The sequence below is a fragment of the Hibiscus syriacus genome, unplaced genomic scaffold, assembly GCF_006381635.1.
Source record: "Hibiscus syriacus cultivar Baekdansim isolate YM2019G1 unplaced genomic scaffold, ASM638163v2 tig00110156_pilon, whole genome shotgun sequence".
Lineage (NCBI taxonomy): Eukaryota > Viridiplantae > Streptophyta > Magnoliopsida > Malvales > Malvaceae > Hibiscus > Hibiscus syriacus.
In genome coordinates, this window is record NW_024062606.1 from 1,379,566 (window position 1) to 1,393,802 (window position 14,237).

Sequence of the window (14,237 nt, forward strand, 5' to 3'; positions counted from 1 at the left end):
ATTGAACTCCAGCTTCGATACATTTGAAAGAACCATATCAGGAATCCCTACTATCTTTCCACCTATCATGTCGATATCCATATCAGAAGCCTCACTGCTGTCCGTATTGGCATTACTATCATCATGCGTATAAGACACCAGTGAAGGAAGCTTATCATGTACCTTCACTCGATTTTCTTTCGCACGGCAGAAGACTCCCCCGAAAAAGTCCATCTTCGATCTAGTAAACACGTCTAAGAATATTACAATAGTATTAGTCATCTTCATGAACGCATTGAAACCATATCCATTGAGCATGAATATTTAGCTCACAAAGTGAAGCCAACAAGTCCAATATATCAAATCCTAAGCAAAGAAGACTTTAATTTGGAGTAATATTCAAAGAAAAAATAACTTGTACTACTTGGATCTGGATGAGTGTTGGACAGGGTCGCGTCTCCAATACTGGTATGGAGATTGTTTTCATGATTTCATGTATTTGGAAAATCCATGGAGGATTATGGATTTTGGATGGTGTTTCAAGAAAAAATGAAAAGTCGAAGCAACATAGGAAATAACCCTAATACATGTACTTGGACATGAGGATATGATCCTCCAGGAACACTCCAAATACATGGAAAAACTTAAAAGAATTAAACTTGTCCATTCTAGACGTTCTCATGTCCAACACTCACACCCAAGTCCGAGTAGTGCCTAATAAATTGTTCCAAAGGGAAGCTGCCAAAAAACTAGACTTACCTCGTGAATCTCCATGCAACTGTTTAGAAGTAAATATCAACAACTCCATATCACCAATGTAACTTATCATCACTGAATTTTCCATCCCCATGAGCTCAAATAGTTTGTTGTAATCTCTTGAGAACTGCATTTCAAAGAAAACATTGAAGTAAGATGAGTTGAAAACTGAAACTGCAAATGAATTTAATCCATAATCTTACATGTTGAAGCAAACCTTTCCATGTAATCCGCTGGAAAAAAGTATAAAGCGATGTCAAAAAGATCTAAACAACCATTCTGAAATATATCAGCCTGAAGGTGACACTGTTGAAGCAGATTAACCTGAAGAACTGGGGGCATTTTCTTTGAAAATTTGTATGCTTTACGGTGGACTCTGCAAGGCGGTCGAGCCAGGAAACCACCGAAATATTCACCTAGGTCAGCGGTATTGGGAAATTTGAAACCTCCCCTAAAAGAGGTGGGTGAAAGTCAATACTGTGATACCAAGTAAACATATTGAAAGTAGCAAATGCATGCCAACCTAAATGCAAATTGCATGCTGTAAGGCCTCATGAAATTTTCAGGCTTATGTTATCCCGATTTTTTATTTTTCTTTAGGTACCCAAGTTTAACACATTTTGAACACCAAGTATGAGGATATGGACCTCAAGACCCTCCATATACAACGAAAAACTCAAAAACAACCGACAATTCCATCCGAGTCACATAGTTTCAAGCAATATAGGTAAACTGAGACAAACTGCTTTTTTTATAGAAATTGGGGCCTCGTTAAAAAAACCCCTCATACCGGACATATCGAGGTAACCATCCGAAAGCGGAAAGGGGAAAAGAGTCAGATTAGCTAAATGGTTTGTAGCTAAGTATCCCCTATTTTCAACTCAGGTTGATTTCTTAATTGGTGACCCTTCCGTGGCTGACAACCTATCAGACTCTAAGGTTCTGGACAGTATTGTGTACTGTTGGAATCCTCCTCCACTGGACTTCTTTAAGATGAATGTGGACGGGGCGGTGAGTAGTGTGGGGATGGTGGCTGGTATTGGGGGAATTCTGAGGGACTGGAATCGGGTGACACTGACTTCATTTTCAGTAAATGTAGGTCCTAATACTCCCATTCTAGCAGAAATGAAGGCTATCAAGAAAGGCATTGACATCTTTGTTTCATCAGTATGGGCTTCGAAGGGTAGGCTCATTATTGAAAGTGATTCAAAGATAGCAGTGGAATGGATTAAAGATCAAATTTCAGTCCCTGTTTATCTGTCAAATTTTGTGAAGGAGATTGCGTCTACTGTTTCTTTAAATCAGATCATTATCAGGTGGATTCCTAGGTGTTGTAATTGTGAGGCGGACAAGCTAGCTAAGGAGGGAATTGGCTGATTGTACTGCTTTTAGTTGGTTTGTATGTCTTAGAGGGGAGGTCCTGCAGGAGTGTTTTAAGTCTTATGTATTTCTGTATGAGTGTTTTTTAAATTTTATGTAATTGATTTATCATTAATAAATTGATGTACTCTTTTCCTCCTTCCACAATTGGTTCTTGCCTTAGGGCAGTGGACTACTTAGAGGGAGGTTTTTAATGAGGCATCCTATTCCTATCAAAAAAAAATTATTCAAGTACACACTCCCAAAGACATACAACAAGGGAGCTATAACCAAACTAAAACCCAGCAACCCCTAATTACCCTAGAACAGACAACCAAAAACACTACATGGGAGTCGTATCAAAACTAAGAACCCTGCAACCCCTACAAATCAGAATCGAACCACTGGCAGCTAACAAAGATAAAAATCCATCAACCTATTATGTGAAAGCTTTTCATGTCATAAATATAGACAAGACTTGAACATACCAAGTACAACAACGTAATTAACAATGATGAAAGCTTGTTAATCTACCTCAAGTTTTAAATCCTCAAGAAATCCATGCCATTTTTCTATTATGTGATGAATTATCTAGACACATATTTCAACAAGTATACAATTTTGTAATAAGAAAGAATGTAGTGAACTAGTGAGTGCACTATCATGCAACGGCATGCTTACTTACATCCAGGTGGCATATAGAGAAGGAGCATGTGGTCTATATAAGGAAACCTTAAGTCGGTTCCAGGTCTCTGTTTTTGGGACATCAGGGTTCTCAGTTTCTGCATCATTACGAAAATTTTGACCTGAGAAGGAATTTATTTAAAGAATGCATCACACATTGATCAGCTAGAAAAAGATCCAATATAATCAATATCACCACCGCAATTTGAACAAGATAAAAAATTGGATAATAGATGCCACAGAAATTGGAAAGTTAAGTTTAGAATTAGCTTGCCTGAACTTATAATAGTTGTATGATGCTTTGATGGTAAATGTTGAGTTGCCCTCATAGGGTCCTCAGTCTTAGAATGAAGATTTGTGAGCTCTTTATCAGGTAGAATGGTATCTGATATCATCCCTTTGCGGACATTTTCTTTGTTGGGAACAACATGTGCACTTGCTACTGAAAAAAAATATACAATAAGAGCAGATATTTGCCACCGGAATCTAAGACTACAATATCAATCAAGTGGCTAAAGACTGCAAATAAAGACAAGTATAAGGATACAACAACAGTAGCTTTAAAAAGCCAATTTTGACCACTGACGAACTTGAAAATTCGGTACTTGTGATCATGTAGCACCATACAAATTGAAAACTAGAGCTCAGTCATTCACTAAGACCGGAAATATCATCACGTAAAAGGGTCTAACACACAAGTTGAGTTATAGTATTCGAATGTTAAATACAAGGTCATAGATATAATTCATAAGATTGTAACCGTATAAGATACATCTTCTATCAGAGAAGTTTTGAACAAAAGATTTTCACCTTTCAAACAATCAGATATCTCCAAAGCAAATCTTGGGTTTTTTGTTTTAATTCAAGGAAAAACATGTCAAAATGATATCATTTGAGAAAAATTCTTGCCTGTATTGACAATAGGCGAACGAAGTGTTGAAGTTACAGGCACAGAAAATGTCTCTCTCATTTTAATCATTGGTTTAGCATCAACATTACTTTTGACTTCTTTAGCAGCCATAACAGAAGATACCGACTCTTCATTAGTACTGTATTTCTTTACAAGTGTCCGAGGAGCCTTCTCTTCATCTTCTGCAGTGGGACATAGAAGCAACCATTACTCACAAAGTTCGAGTGCTTTATTTTCTCCTTTCCCCAACTGGGAAAAGAAAACCTATATTTTTGTCTAAGAACGAAACTTTAGGATAATAGACAACCTTGATTTAAGACATAGGTATTATAAAGCATAACATAAACTTGAAATCATGTCATACTAAGTCCAGCAAGAGCTTAAGATATATCATGATTAACACTAACCAACTCTAAAGTTACGCCTACTGGGTCACAATTTTTATCTTGTTTCCTGAAGTACTTACTCCAACTGCTTGAAAGAAAAGTAAAATTAAAGGCTTCTACATTTTTGTAAATGAGATAAATACGCCATTAGGAACTCCTTTTTGTTCCATCTTTCAACATTCTCAAGACACAAAATTTATGCAAAAACAAAAGAATTTATCACCTTTTAGCTTGTTTGATGTTCGGACCACATGCTGACGACTTGATGGAGTGATCTGCACACCACGACACCCAGCATTCACAGATCCTAACTGTAGAAAAGTAGGATTTTCTTCTCTCCTTTATCGGATTAAACCAAGGGCCAATGTTTTTGGATCCCATAAATGGCTTCTTGGATGGAGATGGAGTGAAGCTCGCTTGCACAGGTTTTGATCCAGAGAGGCTATTTGAAGGAAAGGAGGTTTTTGGTATGCCAGAGGACGACTTAATAACTTCCTCTGTAGGAAGAAATTTCACTTTCCCAGTTTCGACAACTTTTTGCCTTTTAACATGCGACCCGTCTCCCTAAGTTGAAAGAAACTTTCTTAGAAGAAACCAAAACATTTTCTGTCCAGCCAGAGTTTAGAGAACCTATATCATTCTTCGGAAGACATAATTCACATATCCAGTTTTCCTGCTTGTTCCTCACTAAGGTCATCATGCAATAGCTTCCAAAAGGGGAAAAAATATTGTATTTAGAATTGAAGGTTGAATAAACATAATGTATAACTACGAATGAAACAATCAGTTAAGATGTGATTATTCTAGTTCAAGTAAGCAACTAAGGGTGATAGTTGTTAATCCTTTCAGCATCAAACAAGAAGTACGATGCAACAGATTCTTCCGGGAAGCCTAGTTCCAAAGTCTATTATTTGGAATTTTATTCCGGGAGCTGTCTTGTGGTCAGTATGGAAGTGTAGAAACCAAGTGGTTTTCGAGAATGGAAGTCTTGATCTTAAACATTTGTTCTTTATTTCTAGATATAGAGTGGTTGCGTGGTTTTCGGCGAAATTTCCTAATTTTCCAGTTCTCTTAGATTGCCTTGTTGGTGACCCGAAGTTGGCTGATTCAAGTAATCCGTCCATGAAGATAAATCTTTCATCGGTCTCGTGGAGTCCCTCACCCCCGGGTTTCTTCAAAATTAATGTGGATGGGGCAGTGAGAAGTGATTGGAAAAACAGTGGAATTGGTGGAATCCTTAGAAATGAAGAGAGCAAGCTTCTGGGTTCATTTTCGGCATCTACTGGTCCAGGTCCGCCTATGTTAGCTGAGTTGAAGGCTATTCAAGCTGGTTTACCTTTGTTTGTGGAATCAGAGTGGTGTGGCAAGGGTCGGTTAATTATAGAGACTGATTCTGCAATTGCAGTGAGTTGGATTAAGACTCCGGAAGTGTGTCCTACCGTGTTTTCACAGCTAGTTAAGGAAATTGCCAGTGTTGTATTGGAGCATAGAGTTATTATAAGGTTTGTAAAAAGGGTTGTGAATTGGGAGGCTGACAGTTTAGCTAAGTTGGGTATAGGGTAATTGTTTAGTAATTTTTGTGTGGATGATGTGTTTGTTGGGAGGGTTGAGGTTAAGTTGGTGGGTGATGTTTGTAATAGCCTGCTGTTGTTTGAGGTGTAATTTCTTTTTTGGAATAATACTCGAGGCACTCTTTTCCTCCTTCCAAAGTCCGCTGAGGTACTTTTGTACAGCGGCAGTTATGAAGAGGGTTTTTAACGAGGCCTCGTTTCTTATAAAAAAATTAATTGATAAAAATTGGATAATGGAAACCAGACAATCATGAACATTCAACTCAAAACACAAAAGGAAATTAGCAGCATATCGCACATACAAGGCTTTGCTAGTTTCAAAGGATGGAAAGTAGTTTACTGTAATTGGTAGGTAGGTTCCAATGCAAGTTTTTGTACTTTTATCACCTAATTATTAGAATAAAACATGTCTTTCTTCCTTATCTGTTTCGATCCTCCATGGTTATCATACAAAAGACATCACAAGGTGCATTAAAAACATAGGCTTTACTTGTTTGGAAGGATCGAAAATATTTTACTGGTTTTCATAGCAAGTTTCCTACTTAACTATTAGATTAAAACAAGCATTCTCCCCTATTCATTTCCATCATACACACAAGCAAAACCTTAAAATTAACCGATCACGATCTTACAAATGGCGTCGGATGTTGCAACGAGAACAGGTATTAACTAGGTCCTCATACCCAACATCACCGCATATATCGCATCGGTTGTCCTGTTGAAACAAGGAAACGCCCTATAAGAATTTCTGGATACCATTGCCCATTTAATAACAAGCAAATAATAATCAGTGCAATTAAAATGAAGTTTCATCAAGAAAACTTCCATTACAAGCATATAAAGCAATCAAATAACCATGGAACCCTTGCACAAGCATTAGATAGTGTAACATCAATGTTTATTATTTCAATAAAGGAAGTGCATTCATGTAGCTACCAAACAATTATAATTCGACAATTAACTGCAACAGAGCAAAAAGAAAGTAAAAACCCCATTTTTCATGGCATCAAGTAATCGTTTTCAGCATGATCAACGTTGCCTTTTAGTACTAATAGTGCTATAATAACAACGAGAAACACATGAATGGAACCAACAGTGCTAAGGGGAAAAGCTAAGAGTGAAAAAGACCATAAATAGAAAGTTTCAAGGTTGTCTGAGAGAGAGCATTTTACCGACTGAGTATCTCTTGATTGCCCCATTTAACTCGTGGTGGGTCTCTGGGTAGAAAAAAAACGGCGGTGGGTCTCACTACAATATATATTCTCCTGTCGGATTTTAACTTTTTGGTCTTGTAAACAACCAAGAAAGAAAACGGTGGTGAGATTTTCTCGAGAAAAAAATAACCAAGAAAGATTTGTGCTCCTACAAAGCCGGTAACGAGAGAAAAATGGAAGAAAAATGAAGAAACCCAGTGGAAGAGACTGTAAGCTAGAAATTAGGATGTTGGTACGTTATACTTTGAACAATCCGATTATTATTATTAATTAATTGAATTAATATTATTTAAACTAAAATAAAACATGGTTAGATATGTTATTATTATAATAATTATATTGATATTTAATTAAAAATAGTTAATACGTGCTTCTGCAATTGCATCTATGGATGGGCATTGGACCCGAATCCAACGGATTCGACTCGATATGGTCGGGGTTTTTTTAAAAAAATCGATTTTGAGTTGGGTCGGTCAGGTTTTTTAAGTTTGATACTCGGGTCGGGTTCGGGTTTAAGGTGAAAAATATATGACCCGGAAAAATATAATTTTATCTTATATATTAAGAAATAATGACAATAATACCTCTATATATATTTTTTTCCAATTAAGTCATTGTTTTTATTGAATAAAAATAATATTTTATTATTATTTCAGGTCGGGTCGGGTCGGGTTTCTAAGTTATATGTCGGGTTCGGGTCAGGTGAAATTTTGTTTTGGTCAGGTAGGATCAGGTCTCGGGTGGAGGATCATTTATTCTCGGATCAAGTCGGGTAGACCAAAAACCCGACTCAACCCATGCTCATCCCTAATTGCAACGCACAATTTAGTTTAAGAAGGATATAATTAGCTGCGGAATTGCACGAGAAAATCAACAAAAAAATAGGAGATAATACTATGACTTATCTTATTTTCTATATACACACGATTTTATATACACTAATCAAGTTAATTAGTTCTAAGCTAAACAAGATCAGAAAATTTAATTTGAAAATTAAAATTTTAAAACTATACGAATTTTTTTAACTAAATTAAAACAAATAATGAATGTCAATATTTTTTTAAGAGGGTGTTAATTTTAACTTTTAATATTTTTATATTAAATTTATAGAAAAGCAATATTTTTTAAAAAAAAATTAGGGTGGCATATGATACCCTCACATTTTGTTCATGATCTCTAGTACGATCAATATTATCGTATAAAATAAGATTATTCAAATTAAAATATAAGTCATCATATTATTGTTTTCAATAATAAGAAAATTCTATAACGATTTCTTATAATTTTTAAATCGAGTCAAATTATAACCTGCATTACTTAAAGTTTCCTTAATCACAAAAAAGTTGATCATTCATTTAATAGTTGCATATAGATCAAAAGACTAGAGGTGTATATTTACGACGGTTAACCTGAAAAATCTGTTGCAGCTCAATAGGCTCCCCATTAATTCTCAAAATACAAATTAATTATCGATCGAATCTAGACATATCCGGTCCTTTCTTCCAACAGATGCCGACCGATCATCGATAGAATCGATTCTCGGCTTGGATTGAGACAAGCTATGATATCACCCTCGGATTCGAGTAATATGCACGTATTCAAAGTCTTAAGAGTTTGATTTTGAAACTATTTCATTTTCATGATCAACTAAATTTTAATAAACAGATTCATCAACATTTCCTCTGTGACATAATCACTAACTATAGCTTGATTAATTGACACTTCGAATACGAGAAAAATACTTAAATACTTCAATAGTCAACACTAGTGTTCAATATCATCAAGTTTTATTAAATTGTTGTCTTGGTTTATTAAATTGTAATCATGGGTTATAATGATATATATTGATTGTAGACACTTAATTTCATTTGAACCTTATATTTTAAAATCTTGGGTTAATAGGTCGATGATACGAGATGAAAATTGGATTCAAGTACAATTCTAAGTTTTGAGTTATTGTGCATTCAATTTGGGATCTCGATAGTGAAAACGTAGACAAGTTCGAAAATAATACAACTAAATTATAATGAATAAATTAAAGGATGATCTCGTGTAGAATTGTGAATCAGACAAGACATATCATGAACTATTTGATATTGATTCGATCAAAGTTTGATAAATATTCGACCTGAATAGGTTGAGTTCAAATTTTTAACGAGTCGAAATGATTTACTTGATACTCAACTCGAAAAGATTAAAGAACTCGAAAATATAAAAATATTAAGACTTTATTTTTTTAAATAAATTATTAATAATATTAATATTTATGTGTTGATTTTTTTTAAGATTTAATATAACAATTTTATGTATTTAAAATTAAGGTTCAAATTTAAAACTTTAATCGAGTTAAATTTAAAAAAAAATCGAACATCTACAAGTTTCCGTTAATAATTTCGAATTGCAATCAAGTTTAAAAATTTTAGTCTTGTAAATTTTCGAATTAAATTAAACTTCATTTTAAAAATTTCAAATCTAATTAAACTCAATAATACTCAAACTATTCGAGCATTTATAAACTTTAATTCGTAATTTCGAAATCAAGTAAAACTTGAAAATTTTATACTCATAAATTTTCAAATCGAATCAAATTCTATTCTAAAAATTTCAAATCGAGTTGAACTCTAGTTTACTCTCATGAATGTGATGCCAAATTCTCATTTACTTAATAATTTACTTGAACCCTAGAACTAGATTTACATCAAAACACGAAAAAAGAAAACATAATAATGCATCGATGGGTCACCCCTAAAACCATGCTCTCAAAAAGAAATAAAATCCCCATCTTCATGTTCATCTAAGGTGGGGATTAAAACTAAAAAAGAAGAGAAAAAACTTAGATATCTTTAACATGTCCTTGGATAAATATCACATAGGTTTTTTTGTGTTCTTAACCCCACAATAGCATCAAGCCTGAAAACACCAAGGTTGTGAGGGAAGAAATAGCCTGAAGCCGGAATCCTCCGTGGCTGTAGTCCGTGTTGGTTGTGCTGGTTCCGGATGGGCCTAAGCCGTTGCCGACTGCTCCCAACACTCCGGTCGGCGTCGTTGAGCCATATGGTGTCGTGCCTGTTGGGGTGTTGGTGCCTGTTGGGGTGTTGGTGCCTGGGTTCATGCTCGTGGGTGTGGTGGTCGATGGGTTTGTTGCAGTAACCGGAGTTGTCGAAGTGCCGGTGCTACTGATCCGATAAAATGAAAACGCACGAGTCACCATATTTGTCGAAAAGCAATAAATCATATCACAAACATATAATGTAGCATGTTCTAATACGTACCAATAAGGATACTGAACATGTGCTATCAAGATCAGATTTAAATATTTATTAAATCTATACTATTTTAATATAAAATAATTTAATTCTTTATAACATTCGATCTTAATTTAGTGATTATCCAAATATATTCAAACATGTAAATAAAAGTTTAGTACACAAAATATTTATGATTTCTTTTACCATTTACAAAGCCTGAAAATGAAAGCATAACAATTAGCAAAAGGGGTGCCCAAAAAGTGGGGGCAAGTCCCTTAAATAATAAGACAACAATGTGCACAACTTTCAAGGCATCACAAATCTCGAAAAGATAGAAAAAAAGGGCTCTAAACCCAATGCAACCATTTGTCCCTTTCAAAGGGTACTATAAAGGTAGATTAAAGAATAAATAAACCCTTGCCCCACCACAAATCGGTGATGAATTTTTTGTTCTTTTCAAGAATGATTAAACTAATGTAAAACAAGATGCTATTATTAAAAATATGTAAATGTTACATAATAGTACAAAAAATGGGTATGCATAATTTGTATAAATGGCAACATCATAATCCCATGTTACTAAACAATAACTCAATTGGCAAAATGCACATGCCAGTTATATTTTATGTTTATTTTATTGTATTTAGATATTAATTTTTTAAAATTATTAAATATATTTATCTCCAAAATTCAAATCTTAATTCTCTCTTTATTTGTAAAAGATTGTTGACTTCTAGCCTACTTAACATTAAATAAAAGTTGTGTTTACAAGTGTGAAACAAAATTTTAAAGTTAAATTGATAAAAAAAAATATAAATTTAAAGGATTTAAAACGTTACTTTATTTTTGTAATACTTTTTAGTCAATAATTAACAGTAGGATCTAATCTAAATTAATAAACAGATCAATATTTTTAAATAAAAGATTATAAAAGTTTAATATCATAAAATTACAAATATGAAGACTGATTTAAATTTTTTAAAAAGACTTTTAATATATTTAAATCAATAAATAAACACTTGTTGAGAGTCTCAAGTGATCAAAAATAGAACAAAAATGATTTTAAAATTCACACCACTATTTAAATCAAGTAGTGGATTTTAGACCGATAATAAATTGTTCAAAAATATCCTAAAATACTTTAAAAAATAAAAAATAAATGATATTGACCAAAATGAATTACATTAATCAATCTATTTTACGATAACAAAAAAATAAAAACAAATATATTCAATATTTGAAGTTATATATTTAAAAATTTGTGTTTTACATAAACCAAATTAAAATTTAATCCACACTTTGTACCCATTTTTAATATATGTTGGACTAGAAGAGTTGTAAAAATAATAATAACTTTTTTATCCTCAACTACGTGGTCCAACTTTGATAAAACTTTAGAATAAAACATTTGCATGTGGGCGAACAATATATAAATAAACATATCATGACCCATGGCACAATAATTCTTACCACAGTTAAACCAGCAAGAAATAGATTTAAACCCAACTATTTTGGGAATAGTAGAATCACTATCATTACACTTTTATGACCTTTTATTGTGAGTTTAATTCACGAAATATAAAATTATAAATAAAAATAAGATTACAGACAAGAATAAAATTATTGAGAATATTTTATTTTATGTTTAGTTCGTTTAACAAAAATGTAATATTACAGTATTTAATTAAAAGAATAAAAAATTATTGAAATATTTATTTTACTAAATTATTCTTATTATATATTTATTTTTTTAACAAGTTAAATTTTATTATAATATTAATATAATTAATTTATATATTTTCTTTAAAAATTTTAAATTAATAAAATTATAATTTTTTTACAAAAATTAAAAAGATAAATATATTTAATAAAAGAGTAAAATTTTATTTTAACCTGAATTTCATATAAAATTCTAATTATGATTTTTTTTTTATAAATTTAAAATAATTTAAAGATAAATTTATAATTCAACCTTCGTAGAATTTTTATTATTCAACGACAGAATAAAGATATTTTTTAAAAAGAATTTTTTTTAAGAGTATTTTAGTCCAAAACGCTAGTAATCTAAAAATAACTAATATAATGGTAATCATATTCCCGATAACATATCTCAAAATATCACTGAGAATAAAAAATTAATTAAAATAAGATTATAGGTCAACTAAACTGGAAATAACATCCCATATTTCCTTAACCAAACACCCTTAAATCCAAAATGATGTTACCTAAAGAAGCTTTTTTTTTAATCTCAAAGCCTCAAACCCTAAAATAAGGCATCTAATGACCTTAATGTATATGGAAAATGTGCAGTTTAAAAGAAAGGTAAAAAACAGAAATTTACTCCATACCTGATACTGGCGCTGGAGGGGTAAGAACAGCCAGCAGAGCCTGTAAATCACCAAAAAAAACCCCGAAAACAAAAGGGTAAGTTCTGATTCCTCTCATCGTTTTTAACGTTTTTAACTGCCTTGGTAAAAATGGGAAGGGAAATTACTAGGGTCAGTTGAAGAAATAGCAGCAGCGCCAGCAAAATCACAGGAGCCTTGAGCTTGGCCTTTTCTTTGGAAATAGCTGTTGGCGGCATAACTGCAATGTGCTTTAACAGTGTTGGGGTTGAAACAAGGTCCATTTGAATGGATCGGGTTACAATCCGCACCGTTTCCACAAGCATAATCCAGTGCCTTCTGCAAGTTCGCTTCACCAACATTATCTTTGCACACACACCATACGGCACCTGCAAAAAAGAACACAGATTTAGGCTCTTTTTTCAGATCAAATATGGTCATTTTTCAAAGAGAAAATGTCAAATCTAGACTGGGTCCTCAAAAGAAAGCATGTTGAGAGCTTACTTGAGTGGCCAGTCATGGAAAGAAAGAGCACTGAAAGCAGTAAAGCAGCAGCCATGGCTGATGAGAACAAAAAAGGAGAAAATAAGGGTTGAGGGAGGTGAGAATGGCGGTGTTTGGGCCTGATAAGCTTATGAAAAAGTGTGAGTCTGAGAGAGAGAACAAAGCAAATGTGGTTTGTTTGGCGTTAAGACAGGAAAAAAATAAATAAAACATGTAAGAGAGAGTGATGATGCGGTAGCTCTCTGGATGGTGTGATTAGGGTTGTAAATGAGACGATTCGATATCGATTCGATAAATATTCGAATCGAATGGATTTGACTCGTGCTCGACTCGAGTTCTTAACAAGTTTAAACGAACTATTCGATATTCGACTCGAAAAGCTCGTGAGCATCTCGAAAAAAATATTATATTATAATTTTAGATTTTTTAAAATTACATTATTAAAAATACACTATTGAACATTTAAAAATATAAAAAAAATTCTATAATACAACTACCTCAAATTTTAACTAATGTTTGTGTAATTAATCCTAAACCCTAAATCATAAATTATAAATCCTAAATTCTAAACCCTAAATTGTACTTATTTCATAAATCGATATCAAGTCGATTAATTAATGTCTTTGCAATAAATCATAAACCCTAAACTCTAAACTCTAAACCCGATTATGTGATAGAGGTTAAGTTAGGCACATGAATACAACATATAAATTATACAAAATGATGTTATGTGACTCCTAAATAAATCAATCGCATACTTATACATAAACATATCAATATGCAAAATAAATATACACAACTAATTAAAGAAAACAATCCTAAACATGGACTAAATTAAGATAAATCTAAATGTGAGGACCAATTTAAGCTAAATAAACTAACTTTAGAATGATGATTAAATTCATATAAATGTAAAATTAAACTTACAAAATTGGAATTAAACCAATGACTTAAATACAAAATGCGCATAAACTATAGGTCTTATATGCAATTGATCATATTCGGTTTAAGCTAAAATAATATGAAAATTAACATAAATGACACCTGAACATTTAAAACAAATAAGAAAATTTAAACAAATGTGATTGAAATACAAAAATTAAAATATAACATACCAAACTATAAATTTATTAAACATGCATATACATATTAAACTAATGACTAAATTTAAATAAACGTAAAATTCAACATACAAATCAAGAATTAAATTAGGGATTTACAAAAGGTGTAACACCCTCAACCCATATCCGACCCGGATACGAGTCCAGGATGTCACATTGA

At 32.7% G+C, this 14,237-nt stretch overlaps 2 protein-coding genes and 1 long non-coding RNA gene across 3 annotated transcripts; 1 reads left to right on the plus strand and 2 right to left on the minus strand.

The window, feature by feature from the left end:
• The first annotated feature begins 1,246 nt into the window (after positions 1-1,246).
• Positions 1,247-2,112, plus strand: LOC120215770. Its single transcript, XM_039213342.1, has 3 exons — positions 1,247-1,278; positions 1,493-1,538; positions 1,621-2,112. Exons 1-3 carry the CDS (start codon positions 1,247-1,249, stop codon positions 2,110-2,112), a joined length of 570 nt encoding a protein of 189 aa, XP_039069273.1.
• A 2,489-nt stretch (positions 2,113-4,601) lies between these two features.
• On the minus strand, positions 4,602-7,051 carry LOC120215956. Its single transcript, XR_005525003.1, has 3 exons — positions 6,818-7,051; positions 6,278-6,360; positions 4,602-4,781 (listed from the first exon to the last, which is right to left on the minus strand). It is a non-coding gene; the product is annotated as an uncharacterized LOC120215956 (long non-coding RNA).
• Positions 7,052-9,497: 2,446 nt separating this feature from the next.
• Positions 9,498-13,187, minus strand: LOC120215868 (PLASMODESMATA CALLOSE-BINDING PROTEIN 3-like). The gene is made up of 4 exons (XM_039213399.1): positions 12,957-13,187; positions 12,602-12,841; positions 12,456-12,495; positions 9,498-10,035 (listed from the first exon to the last, which is right to left on the minus strand). The coding sequence occupies exons 1-4, from the start codon at positions 13,009-13,011 to the stop codon at positions 9,747-9,749; spliced, it is 624 nt and encodes a 207-aa protein (XP_039069330.1). The 5' UTR covers positions 13,012-13,187; the 3' UTR covers positions 9,498-9,746.
• Between the last annotated feature and the right edge of the window lie 1,050 nt (positions 13,188-14,237).

Excerpts from the sequence above, each read along its gene's own strand:
- LOC120215770 (XM_039213342.1), top strand. The coding sequence starts at position 1,247 with ATGCATGCCAACCTAAATGCAAATTGCATGCT. Across the intron at positions 1,279-1,492 it reads CTAAATGCAAATTGCATGCT|AAATTGGGGCCTCGTTAAAA; the intron begins GTAAGGCCTCAT and ends CTTTTTTTATAG. Across the intron at positions 1,539-1,620 it reads CTCATACCGGACATATCGAG|GTTGATTTCTTAATTGGTGA; the intron begins GTAACCATCCGA and ends TTTTCAACTCAG.
- LOC120215868 (XM_039213399.1), bottom strand. The coding sequence starts at position 13,011 with ATGGCTGCTGCTTTACTGCTTTCAGTGCTCTTTCTTTCCATGACTGGC. Across the intron at positions 12,496-12,601 it reads TATTTCTTCAACTGACCCTA|GCTCTGCTGGCTGTTCTTAC; the intron begins GTAATTTCCCTT and ends GGTGATTTACAG. Across the intron at positions 10,036-12,455 it reads CCCTCCAGCGCCAGTATCAG|TAGCACCGGCACTTCGACAA; the intron begins GTATGGAGTAAA and ends TTATCGGATCAG.